Consider the following 14,407-nt stretch of genomic DNA (forward strand, 5'->3'; position numbering starts at 1 on the left):
GGGAGCAGTTGACCGAGGTAGAGAGAGATTGTGTTACGGCGATTGGATTGTTTGATATGATGTACCCACCCGTGATTCGGATGAATCGCAGGCTACTGACAGCGCTAATCGAGAGGTGGCACAATGAGACCTGTATCTTTCACCTTACAATGAGAGAGATGATGGTGACTATAGAGGATGTGTGGCAGATACTGCATATCCCAATCCGAGGAGAGCTAGTGACCTATGATCGAGGGTTAAGGACATCAGCAGTACAGAGGATATTTGAGGAGGATGTTTATATTGAGGATGGGTCGATAGCCTGGGAGGACATAGCTGCATTGTATGAGTTGTTACTAGTAGTTTTATCTGGGATCATTGAAGGTTTAATATGCCCCTATCGGCACTCACATGGATTGGTTGTTGGTTGGGGCCAGGTGATCGAGCATATGATGGTGGAGGGGACCCGCTATGCCAGGGGACCATGTGTGTTAGCACATCTGTAAAGGGAGCTACATGAGGTAGCATATTGGGAGGCAAGATCACTAGGAGTAGGGATCACATTGCTACATGTATGGGCATGGGAGCACTTGCCAATCATGCGACCTGTCTGTTTGAGATTCAGGGTGATAGATCATCCCTACATCTACATGTATGGAGGGATGATGAGCCAACCCCACATGGGGAAGTTAGAGTTCTGGTGATAGGAATTAGATGATTTAGACACAGTGATATGATGGCCATATATCAAGTGTGAGCCCTGGGATGATGATGCATAAGCCCTTCCCTTTGTATTTATGACATGGTTTTTGATTGCGCACACACCCTACCTTGTAGAGAGACAGGTGCTAGGGAGGGTGATGAGATAGTTTCGACAGAGGAAGGGATTGCTAAGGGGATCAAGTGAGTATGCATGAGCTATACAAGAGAGATTCTAGTGGGGACCAGTGTTACCATATGATCAAGCTCCGGTGGAGTTCCGGACCTTACAAGCTAGGTCATGGCATATGAGGCCTGAGATTACGGATGCAGGGGTGACAGATGAGTACACCCACTATCATGCCACACATCTGATTGCATGGATTTCAGATCCATTTGAGTTGATACCAACTTTTGAGGATGAGAGGAGGCAACGACGGGGGAGGAGAGGAGGTAGGGGTGGAAGAGGAGGAGGTGGTGCTGGTGGAGGAGGAGGTGGTGGTGCTGGTATTGGAGGAGGATATGGGGGAGAGGGAGATGGAGGTGGTTTTGGTGGACAAGGAGGAGATGGGGGAGAGGGAGGTGGTGGGGGAGGTTATGGTGGAGCAAGAGGAAGTGGAGGTGGTGGGGGTAGGGGTTTTGGGGGTGGAGGTGGATTTAGAGGTGGAGGTTGTGGAGGGGGTCGATTATAGAGGAGAGGGAGAGGCGGGTGGCCATTGCGACTTTCACAGGATCCTTTGATACATGGGGCAACCAGAGTAGGAGGTAGGGATATTGGGGAGGGTGTAGCACCTATGGAGAAGGGAGAGGGAGCTACAGGTAGGGGAGAGGATCCTATGGAGATGGGAGGGGGAGCGATAGGTGGTGGAGATGGGGATTTATGGGAGTATATGATATTAAATTTGAAAACTCGATTGACAGCAGTCGAGGCTCAGTTATAGGATAGGGATGCAGAGATTGCAGCTAGGGATGTTCATTTGTTTGCACAGGAGTCAGAGTTGATAGTAGTGAGGCGAGAGTAGGATGATGTGGTTAATAGGGTGATCCAGCTGCAGGAGAGAGTTTGGGTCTTGGAGGGAGCACAGACACAGAGTCCATCGAAGGCGATATTGAGTGTGCTCCAGCGGGTAGGGGGAGAGATTGACTACTGGTGAGGTTTATATGAGCAAGTTGTGCCTAATAGCCAGTGAGCTATGAGCTATGCTGAAATGCAGAGGGTGAGGTCAGAGTGGTCACATAGGGTATTGTTGGCAAATGCACACTCCAATGATAAATTGTAGGTGATTGAAGGTATTATCATTGATGGCAACCTTACAATCATATGATACCGGCAGGCACCGGTACCAGCAGACTCTACACAGGCATATAGTTCATTGGCATCGAAAAGAAAGATTAGAGACACCGTGATCGTTAGAAATTTTGTTTAATTATATTTTGTATTTAATTATAAAATATTTTTGTAAGCCGACATGGTAGATTGTAATAAGACTCATATAAGTATGAAATCTTGTAGATCATTTAGGAAGTAAGTAATGGAAGGATTATTGCAGACCTAATGTGTGAATTTTAAGGCAGACTTTGGATAAGGGTTTATGATTATTGTAGAACTTAAACCGGTACTGAATCTAGCATAGTAGATGTTGATCTAAAGCAATACATGACATCGGATTTGTATAATCCAATTTTGTAAGTCAGTGAGACTTCTTTTGTAACTGAGCAGTGAGCTCTAAGCACTTGGCCTTCCTGCATGTGCAGGCCCCTATTGTAACAGTAATATTCCCTTATTGGCCAGTAAGTGAATATTGTAGGTCACAAATCCCACCGAGGTTTTTCCCACGTCGGGTTTCCTCATTAAAATATTGTGTTATGGTGTGTCTTTCATGTTGTGTTTATTGTTTTTATTTATTGCATTAATTCTGGTTTACTGGTACATAGTTTTGAATTGCTTTTCATATTATAAGTTAAGAAAATTCTATCATCGGTCAGATACTGATTCACCCCCCCTCTCAGTATCTTTGGGAATCCTAACAATTGGTATCAGAGCTTGTTCCTCTATTTCCAAATTCCTAACAGCTTGAGGAAGATCCTGACATCGGTAGAGATGGAAAACTTGAGAAAGCAATTGGAAACGACTCTTTCAGACTATGATGCAGAAAAAGTGAAGAATATCAAACTTGAAGATGATCTGAAGGCTACACAAGATATCATTCAAGGACTTCAATAAAATATCCCTATTGCAAGGAATAAGAGAAAATAACTTTGTGAAAAGATGCAGAGTGATGATGATGAAAAAGAAACTCTTAATGACCTTCTAAACAAGCTGAGACAAGAAAACAATACAATGAAAAATGAGATGCAAGATATGACTGAGATTTTCTAAAGAAAATGAAAATTGGAAGAAGAATGAAGAGGACTTGGTTAGAAGACTCAATGATGCTACAAATGAAAATCTAAGACTCAGTCATGAGAATTATATGCTAAAGACAGATCTAATTCACTTAGAACATGACAAAACTGAACTCATGAGATAGAAAGATTTCTTGGAAAATGAGTTGGCTACTGCAAATCAACACAAGGAGAAATTCAAGAAAAGTTCAGAGGAACTTGATGACATGTTGAAGAATCAGAAACCTAATGGTGATACAAATGGCCTTGGCTTTGAAGTTGGTGAAAGCTCCGATACTACAAACAATCATGATCATAGCAAACCAGTAAGACAGCCTAATGCTTACAAATTTAATGGGAAATGCTTTAACTGTAACAAGTATGGTCATAGAGAAAATCAGTGTAGATCTAGAAATTATCATAACACTAATGCATCCACTGGTCAATGTTCTAAATGCAACAAAGTTGGTCATAATTCAGAAAATTGTAGAATGAATGTAATATGTTATGTTTGTGGAAGATTTGGACATCTATCTAATCAATGCAGAACACATACCAGCATAGGATATGGGAAAGCTATTCAGAAAAACAATGTGACTTGTTATGCTTGCAACAAGATTGGACATATTGCAAACTTTTGTAGAAGTAAGGCATCACCGACAAACAACAAAGGACCCAACCTGAAAGGTAAAGAAAAAGTTGAAGAGGTAAAGCAAGAATTCTCAAAGCAATGGATTAGAAAGTTAGATTAGAATGTTGATGGGAATACTCCTCCACTACTAGAATAGAGTATCACTCCACCAGCAGGAGACTCTTCATCTAACTAAAGAAAAATCCTTTGGGGGTTTGGGAACAAATTGAAAAACATGCTAATATACCCTCGGTTGATGGTGAGAAGTTGAATTACTTCTTTACCTATAGATGAGTTAAGTTTTGACTTAACCAGTAGGCATTAAATGTGGTAGTTGGAGAAAATAACATTATAAAGCAAGTGTTTTGGCTCTTTTTTCATTCACTGAGCATTCAAATCTCCAAGAGTGCAAAAATCCCGAGCGAAGGCATCCTTAGCAAAAACTAAAGCAGTTCATTCAAAACAAATCATCCTAAAGGAAGATTGAGGTTATCAAACATCCTGGACCCGCATTCAAACTGATTCCCAAAATTGCAAAGAAAGATGATCCCTAGGAGCATTTTTGAAAATACCTAAGGGAGTAGTTTATGCAAAGGATCCTAGAATGTATATACATTGTCATATTGAGGAATTAGGAGATGATGAAATCAAGAATATGTATAGGACTGCAATCTATGATGCAAATGGTAATATCAAACTGGAACACAAGGTAGTGGAAACCATAGGTTTTGTGGATATTCTTAACATCCCTAAATTTCCTGAAGATATGATAATAATAGTCCTAAGAAGAGTCCATGGCAAATTCTTTTGGTTGGATTCCATCCATAAGATCACTAAAGAGGCAATTAGGGTAGTAACAGGCTTACCTTCCATCGGTAGTAGGCCTGATAGAACTAAGAAAATTTCTAATGACACTGTGACAAACTTAACCAGCACAACATTTGACAAAAGATCCCTAAGATTAAATGATGTGAAGGACATTAATGTTATATTTGTCAATATGATTCTTGGTTATAAGGCTACACATGCAAATAAGTTAAATTCAGTATCCAGCCTATGTATTAAAAGTTCATATGACATGGTAAATGATAATGCTAGAATTGATATGTGTGAATGGCTTAAAGATGAATTGATAGACAACCTGAAGAAAATCAAAGGTGATAAAAAGGGAACGTTCAAATTCAGAAATCTGCTTGTATGTTTAATGCTATACATTACCAAGGAAGTACCCGGTACTGGTAGGAAAGACTATGGCTTTGATATACTGGTAGGAAAGCAACTGTTGGATATATTAAACAACATGGGAGATGACAGAGAGAAACATATAAATGAACATTTTCAAGCACAAAAGGCTAGAATGAAGACAAGAGTAAGGCTATCTCAAGCAATCATTAATAAATATCAAAAAGAGATATGCTTTGTAATCAAGAAAGATGAAATTTGGATGGAGGCAGCTATCCCTAGGACTATTTGGGTAACCAAGATGGGATATGAGACAAATGATAACATAATTGAGACTTATGCAAAATCCCCCCTTGAAGAACCAAAGGAACCATCTGAGAAAGTTTTTGGCAATGGAGAAACAATTGAGAGTAGTATCCAATCTCATAAAAGAGTCAAGAAAACTAAATAGATAGTGAGGAAGGGTACTAGACATGCTAAAGCAATAAAAGAAGATGTATTGAAGAAAACTGGTATCAAGGAAAGTGAGTTGGAAGGACTTCAACCGGAAACTCATCTTTCACCAGTTGCAACTTTTTCTGAAAGTGAGATACTGGTTGTATTCAAAAGGGTAGAAAGGAAAAGAAAACCCTCACCGGTACCCTCTCCTACACCCAGAAGAACAAGACAAAAGCAATAGGCAGTTAGGCCTCCAGATAAGAAGTTAACTCCAAATAAAAAGAAGGAAAAATAGGCTATTGCTCCACTAGACAAAATTCTAAATGAAATAACTGAGGATGGAAAATTGAAAAATATCAGCAAGCTGTATAACGCACTTTCCAATGATGATAAAGAAAGAATAGAAAATAGTGTAATTTTACACTTAGACATATATAAGAAATTTCTGATGGAAATTGTTGATGATATACCCAGTGATTTATATAGAGGACTAGAAGCTAGAAGGGTAGCTATTGTTGAGTTAGACAAAAAGATAAAAATAGAAAAATTACTTGTTGTTCACCCAATGAACTCTACTAAAGAGATAGATGAATTAAACAGTGAGGCCAACTGGATAGTATTTTCAACTAGTCACCGACATGTAGCAGTAATGGCAAGAAGAGTGAATGAAATCACTGAAGAAACTGCAGATCAATGGGATATATTCTTTGCTGAAAAAGAGAAACAAGAACTTAAAAGACCTAAGACCATCAGAGTCTACCAAAAGGACAAGGATAAGGGGAAAGGTAAGGTAGGTGGACCTCCAAGCCTAAAGATAACTGATAACTTGCCCCCACCTATTTCTAATACTCCACCAATAGAAACCATTGACACACAACTGCCAACAAAGAGTATGGAGACTCCTCATGAGGATACAAATCCCGAGTCTGAAATTTTGTATACTATGAACATTGACACTCAAGAGGTAAATATTGTGGTAGATAAGGAATCGACTGAGAAGATAGATGTGGCAACAGAGCCACCAGTTGAAAATGTTGAAGTTGGAAACATTGGAATTGGGGAAAAACAACAAAACGAAGAATCGAATGATCCCCCAGACATTGGAAAGATAGAGACCATAGATGTGCATACTGTTGCATCTACTAAGGCACCGACAACTACAGAAATGAAAAACCATCTGAGTCACCGGCAGTAGACAACATAGAGGTGAACAAAGAGAAACTAGCAATGGATACCACTAGTAAAGCATCTGAATCACCGATAGATAACACTGAGAAAAAAGAAAAAAAATGATAGATGAGAGCATAGTGAAATAGATAGAGACAAAAGTAGAGAAACAGTTAGAGGCACAGGTTGAGAAATAGGAATAGAAAAAGGTTGAGGTATCGGTTCAAATAGAGACAATGCCATCTTCATCTGAAAGGCCCAAACCTTTGGTAGTGAAAATGGAAACTCAAACAGATCCTCCTGAGAAAGAGGAAAGCAAAGCTATCACTACAACTGATGGACTACAGATTGTGAGGACAGTTGGATAGTCATCCGGCACATCAATGACTGAATTCCATCCTGCAAATGTGATAGAGGTACTCTTGGACTCAATAAAGAAAATAATAGAGTGTAATGCACAAGCTTACAAGGCTATAGATGACACATTACCAATTTTGAAAATGATATCTCCAACGTATAACGTAGATAATAAAGATTCTTTGAGCCAATTAGACACATTGTCTAAATATATAACCGGCAATCTAATTACACTAGACCAGATAAATGAAGACACATTCAAAGAGAAAATGAATAAGGAGAAAGAAAAATTCTTTGAGGAAATAGTGAAGAAGAATAAGGAACAAATGGAAACCTTATTACCGGCACTAGGAGAAACAATTTTGGATTTCAAGAAACTATACAGAGATACCTGCAAAACTGATATTTTGACAAAGGACATAGATTCGGAGATCAGCAAAGCTCAAGAAGAAATCAACAATATTGCTGAAAATTTAATAGGAACATCAGATTCATTTTTGGAAATTGAAAAGAACATTGCAGATCTTGACGAGAAAATTGAGAAGTTAGAAAAAGATAAAGAAAAGATAAAGCATAAGGCAAAGGATTTAAAATGCAAACTAGGCCCTCAACTAGATTACCTCATTTCTTTGAGAAGAGAATTTTTTGAGGCTCTAGTTCCCGGACTTAAGACAACAGAAGAGAAAATGCACATACTCATCGATACAATTCAGAGAACTGGAGTGGCATTAAAGGATAGCGAGAGATTCAGTGATAGTCAAAATTTTGCATTGGTAGAAATCTATCAGATTGTAACCCACCAGTTACAAGGATCTAGGCAGGAACCACACTCCACTAACAGTGAATGACCACCTTTGTCATTGATGTCAAAGGGGGAGAAGTGGAGATGAGAAAAATGATTAGAAGAAAGACATCATCAGCTCAGGGGGAGCACATATTTTAGTAACACAGTTTTGGTAGGACAATTTTGGCAAAATCTTTTTGGACATCATTTTTTGACACTTTTTTGATTTTTCTCATGAGTGTTGCCATCAATGCCAAAGGGGGAGATTGTTGGCAAATGCACACTCCAATGAGAAATTGTAGGTGATTGAAGGTATTGTCATTGATGGAAACCTTACAATCATATGATACTGGCAGGCACTGGCACTGACAGACTCTACACCGGCATACAGTTCACTGGCACTGAAAAGAAATATTATCAACACCATGGGCGACAGGAATTTTGTTTAATTATATTTTGTATTTAATTGTAAAATATTTTTGTAAGTCGACATGGTGGATTGTAATATGACTCATATGTCGACATGGTGGATTGTAATATGACTCATATAAGTATGAGATCTTGTAGATCATTTAGGAATTAAGTAATGGAAGGATTATTGCAGACCTAATGTGTGAATTGTAAGGCAGACTTTGGATAAGGGTTTATGATTATTGCATAGCTTAAACTGGTACTGAATCTGGCATAGTAGATGTTGATCTAAAGCAATACATGACATTGGATTTGTATAATCCAATTTTGTAAGTCAGTGAGACTTCTTTTGTAACTAAGCAGTGATCTCTAAGCACTTGGCTTTTTTGCATGTGCACGTCCCTATTGTAACAATAATATTCCCTTATTGGCTAGTAAGCGAATATTGTGGGTCACAAATCCCATCGAGGTTTTTCCCATACTGGGTTTCCTCGTTAAAATATTGTGTTATGGTGTGTCTTTCATGTTTTGTTTATTGTTCTTATTTACTGCATTAATTTTTGTCTATTGCTTTTCATATTATAAGTTAAGAAAATTCTATCACCGGTCAGATACTAATTCACCCCCCCCCCCTCTCAGTATCTTTGGGAATCCTAATAGGTATAGAGTAGTGGGGGTGTTATGGGTCCTCTACGGTGAGATAGTGTGGGTGGAACAGGGGGTAGTGGTGGAGCAAGGGGTGATGGTGGTGCAACATCTAGCTAGAGTGTCGTTTGAGAGAGATTTTATGTAATTGTTACATTTGTTATTTTGGACTATGACATGGATGGATCTTGGTAGCTGATATATTTTTGACATCATTGTACTCTGATACATTTATTCTTTTTTGATGCGATATATGATGTGATATATGAAGAGATTCCATTCTTTTCTATGATATGATATGCATATGTATGTTTTTATGAAGGATGATGATTATGATTTTATGCTTAGATTCATTTTATGAATGATTTTCTTTCCATATGTATATAGATGATGATATGACTTCCATATGCATGTTATGGATGTGGTGCTAACATATCGATGCAAGTTAGTAGATGTATGATGCTTTGTTGTGATGTTAATGAATGTGATGCAATGATGACTTATGTATGCGTAATGATGAGTGAATGATGATGACTATGAGATAGATAATACTTGTTTATTTTGATGATATAATGATATGATATGATATGATATGTTGTTTTTTAAGATGAATCTAAAATGAATCAAAAGTTTATGCAAATGTTTATGGTCCTAAATGAATGCTTTTTTAAATGTATAACAAATGTTGAGACAAATATTTATGTATGATTCTAAATGAATGCACTTTTAAAATGGATAAACAAATATGAATCCAAATGCTTATGTATGATTCTAAATGAATGCAATTTAAAATGGATAAACAAATGTGAATACAAATGCTTATGTATGATTCTAAATGACACAAAATAAAATGTGACTAAGTGATAAATGAGATAAAATGATAATGCAAATGAAATGCAACTAAAGGATAAAGAATAATTGCACCTTAATGCAATTAAAATGATAATGAATAATTGCACCTTAATGCAATTAAAATGATAATGAATAATTGTACCTTAATGCAATTAAAAATGATAACGAATAACTGCACCTTAATGCAATTAAAAATGATAACGAATAATTGTACCTTAATGCAATTAAAATATGATAACAAATAACTGCACTTTAATGCAATTAAAAATGATAATGAAAGGAATGCATATTTAATGTTAAAATGAATGCACTATATGGATGAATGAATGTTCTTGATAACAAAATGCACTTAAAGAAAATGCAAGTAAATGATAATAAATGCACATAATGTGTTAAATGCCTTAATGGGATGAATAAATTAAATGCACTTAAATGATTATTGAAATGAATCGAAGTGCAACTAAATGATAATGAACTGAATGTAGTTGATGTCACTAACATGATAATGCCAAGCCTACATTATTTATGAATGCAAATTGGTGAGAATTTACAGATGTGGAATGAAGATGTGAGATGATGTATCAGAGAATTCCGTCACAATTTGTGTACCCAAGACAAACTTATTAGGTGTTTTCTCATATAAGCCTGAATTTCTTTGTATGCAATAATTGATATGAATAATGAATGATCAAATGGATGGGTGATATGCAATAGAATGTAATATAAACAGATGAGATGAAATGACATTCCATAGAGTATTCTTAGTGTGCCATTTTCCTCATCAAGCATGGTAGTATCGTTCTTGGTTGAGGTAGTAGGAACCAAGTTTGGAGTAGTTCACCTATAAGAAAGCATTTAATACAAGTAAAATAAAGTGGCCCTCCATTCTGGTTCATGCGCAAATGGTCGAGGTATACGCTATAGTTAGTAAGCCATAGTGATCCATGACTAGATTTTTGCATATGATCATGTAACTTAGTGAACTTCCCACATAGATATGATTAGTACATGCCCCAGAACTTCATTGGAACAATTTGCAGACAATAAACAAAATGATACTTAGGAACCATCCTGGCTACTCTAATCACTTGTGGATATCCCAGAGTAGCATAGGAACCTGATATAAATGAATAAATAACTAACAAACCAACCAAGTACTTGATAGCTTAAACAAAATTATTGTCAAAGAAAATGTTACCATGCCTTTGTTTTTGTAAGGAAGGATTCATCCTTGTTAAGATAGTTGTGTGTACTTGTTTTGCTTGATTGGTTGATTTGATATGTCATTATGTGGGTATCTTAAAATGTTTGTTTGGTGTCTATTGCAATGTGTATGTACAAAGGATTTTATGCGTTGCCATGTTTTTGATTGATTTTTTAATGTTTTTGACATGTTTTTTTGGATTTTGTGAGTGTTTTTGAATGTTTTTGGTATTCTTTCCAAACAGTTTTGAATGAAGAACTCCATGAATCACAAGTAATGTAGAATCCACTTCCATTAATAAGTTAAGAGAATTGACCCCAGTTTAGATTCCACTATGAAAAGTAGGACATAGGACACATGAAGTACTAACCCTGATTGCAGATCAATAACAAGCCATGGTTTGAATGATGGATGAATGGATGCCATGTATGTGATCACAAAAAGTCTGAAAGACAATGGAGCCATAACCTTTACGAGTGGCACATGTTTGCCAAGTTTTCACCATTGTACTTACCCAAGGTACCACCAGAGTGGTTGTTCATCATTTGGATGGATGACTTTTCTTTACTTTTTTTTTATTTTTTTGTATTTTCTTTAGGACATTTTTCTGAATGTTTTTGGTGTTTTTCTGATATATTGGAGCCTAATGATTTGTATAGCTTATGTATAAAACCATTTGAGGTGCATGTTGTTGATCGAATTAGCTAGCGGTTCCCCTTCTAAAGTGGCCAACTGATATGCCCCAAACCCAAATACAACAATGATAACATATGGACCCAGCCAGTTAGATTCAAACTTGCCCTAATGTTCTCTGTTTGGTTGTTTACGAGGATTTTCTCTAAGAACAAGATAACCTACCTCAAATGTATGAGGTTTAACCAGATGATTGTAGCTTCTGCTCATTCACTGCTGAAAGGCCTTGAGGTGGTTGTATGCAACTTGTCTCCTTTCATCAAGTAGTTCCAAGTCTTGAAGACATGAGACTCGATATTCCACATCATCTGTCAGATTGTGCAAGGAAACCCGTAGAGATGGTAGCTCAACCTCAATAGGAAGAATGGTTTATGCTCCATAGACCATTGAGTAGGGAGTTGCACCTTGTAGGGGTTCAAATGCTAGTTTGATATGCCCATGGTGCTATATTTAATTGAACGTGCCAATCACGGCCAGCATCATTGACCGTCTTCTTGAGGATTCTCAATATGTTTTTGTTTGATGCTTCATCCTGACCATTGCCTTGTGGGCAACAGGGGGTGGAAAAGTGGTGTTGGATGTGAAACTTCTCACAAAAACCATAGACATCCTGATTTTTGAAAGGAAGCCTATTATTTGTGATGATTGGTATGGGTACATCATATCGATAGATGATGTAATTAAGGATGAATGAGGCGATCTGCTTGCTAGTGACTTGGGTAAGTGGAATGACTTCGATTGACTTAGTGAAATATTTGGTAGCAGTAATTTTAAATTTATGACTGTTGGATGAAGATGGATGGATTTTACTCACAAGGTCAAGTCCCCATTGACAAAAGGGCCATGATGTTGTGATTGGTTGTAATTCTTGTGCTAGTGCATTTATCAAGTCTCCATGTACTTAGCACTTCTTTCATTTTCTGACAAAATAGTAGGAGTCTTTTTCCAAGAATGGCCAATAGTATCCAACATGCATGATTTTATTTACTAAGGATGGACCACTTGAGTGAGCCCCACAAATTCCTTCATGTACCTCTTCCAAGGCCTTTGTTATCTTGTCTTGTTCCAGACATTGAAGGAGAGTACCATCAAGACTTCATCAGTATAGGGTTTTGGCAATGATGGTGTATTGAGCGGTTTGAAGAATGAAGGTTTTGCATTGGTTATTGGATTGGTTAGGAGGGAGTGTGTCATCGTGGAGGTAAGTGAAGAACTCACCGTAACATGGGGATTCAGAACTAACTAGGTGACATATCATTCCAGTTTCAGGGATATCATACGCGGGGATCCAAAGTTATTTGACCAAGAAATCGTAGCATATAAAATTTTGTGGAAGATCCAAGAGAGATTCAATTGTAGCCATTGCATCAACAGGTTGATTTTGATCTCTAGGTACTTGTTCAAAGATGATAGTTGTAAATAATTCTTTGTAACTATCCACCATCCTTTTATATGGCATGAGCTTATCATCTTTAGTTTGGTACTCATTGGTGACTTGTCGGATGACTAGATGAGAATCTCCATATACTTGTAGCTCTTTGAGATGCCATTGTATAGCCAATTTGAGTCCTATGATTAAGGCCTCATATTCTTCTATATTATTGGTGCATGGGAAGGTGAACCTATATGACTTTGGAATGTTGTCTCCTCGACATGTGATGAAAAGAATACATTCCCCCGAGCCATGTCTAGTATATGAGCCATCAAATTATAGCTTCCAAGGTTGTGCTACTATGATCATGAAGATCTCTTCATCTGGAAATTTTGAAACAAGAGGATGGTCACCTATGAGGGGTGCATTAGCCAATTGATCTACAATAATTTGCCCCTTGATAGCCTTGTGGTCAACATACTCTATATCAAATTCACTCAAGATCATAACCCATTTGGCCAAGTGGCCTATCAATGTTGCCTTGCTGAGTAGGTACTTGAGTAGATTGATTTTAGCAATGAGTTGGACCTTGTGTGTTAACCTGTAGTTCCTCAATTTGGTGGCTGCCAAGATAACTACTAGGCAAGCTTTCTCAATAGGTGTGTAATTGAGTTCATAGCCTACCAATATACGAGAGATATAGTACACAACACATTCTTTCCCTTCTATATTGTGTTGTGCCAATCGTACTCCTAATGCCATATTTGTAGCTGATATATATAGCAATAGAGGTCTACTTGGATCCAGTGGGATCAATAATGGTGTATTCATCAGGTAATCTTTAAGCATTTGGAATGCTTGTTGGCACTTTGTATCCCACTGAAAGCGGATATTCTTGTGTAATAGATGTGTGAAGGGATGACACTTATCAACCAATTTAGCAATGAATTTGCTAATTGATTATAGCTGCCCTTGGAGTGTCCTTAACTGATTGATGTTCTTGGGAGGTGGCATGTCCATGATTTCTTTGACTTTTACCGGATCTACTTCAATGCCCTTTCTTGAGACAATATATCTTAGGAGCTTCCCAAAGGTCACTCCAAAGACAAGTTTCTTTGGATTAAGACGAACATGAAATTTCTCTAATCTATCAAAGATTTGACCCAGTATTTCTAGATGACCTTCTCTTGTTAGGGATTTAGCTAGTAAATCATCAACATAATCTTCCATTATGGTGTGTATCATATCATGAAAGATGGTCTTTGTAGATCCTTTTTACTAGGTCCTCATCTCATGTTTTCTAGTTAGTTTTGTGTCTTAGGTCCTCATCTCATGCATTTTTCAGACCAAATGGCATCACATTCCAATAAGGGATAGCATGTGTCTTTGATAGGGTCTTTGTAGATCCTTTTTACTAGGTCCTCATCTCTAGTTTCCTCTTCCTGACTTTTTCCAGGGATGAATTGCGCCAAAGTACATGTTGGCTTGTTCAATGGTGGTTGAAGAAAATTTTGAGGCTTGCCATAAGTTCTAGGGGAAGTGGGTAATTTCCCAACACAAAAGAGTTGGCTTTGATTATATACCCTAGGACCTTCCATAACCATTTTC

The 14,407-nt window shown here is 37.4% G+C and overlaps 1 protein-coding gene across 1 annotated transcript; it reads left to right on the forward strand.

Moving 5' to 3' along the window:
* The first annotated feature begins 986 nt into the window (after positions 1-986).
* Positions 987-1,370, forward strand: LOC131047835 (uncharacterized). Its single transcript, XM_057981619.2, has one exon. It carries the CDS (start codon positions 987-989, stop codon positions 1,368-1,370), a length of 384 nt encoding a protein of 127 aa, XP_057837602.2.
* The last annotated feature ends 13,037 nt before the right edge of the window (positions 1,371-14,407 follow it).

The sequence above is a fragment of the Cryptomeria japonica genome, chromosome 4 (genome assembly GCF_030272615.1).
Source record: "Cryptomeria japonica chromosome 4, Sugi_1.0, whole genome shotgun sequence".
NCBI lineage: Eukaryota > Viridiplantae > Streptophyta > Pinopsida > Cupressales > Cupressaceae > Cryptomeria > Cryptomeria japonica.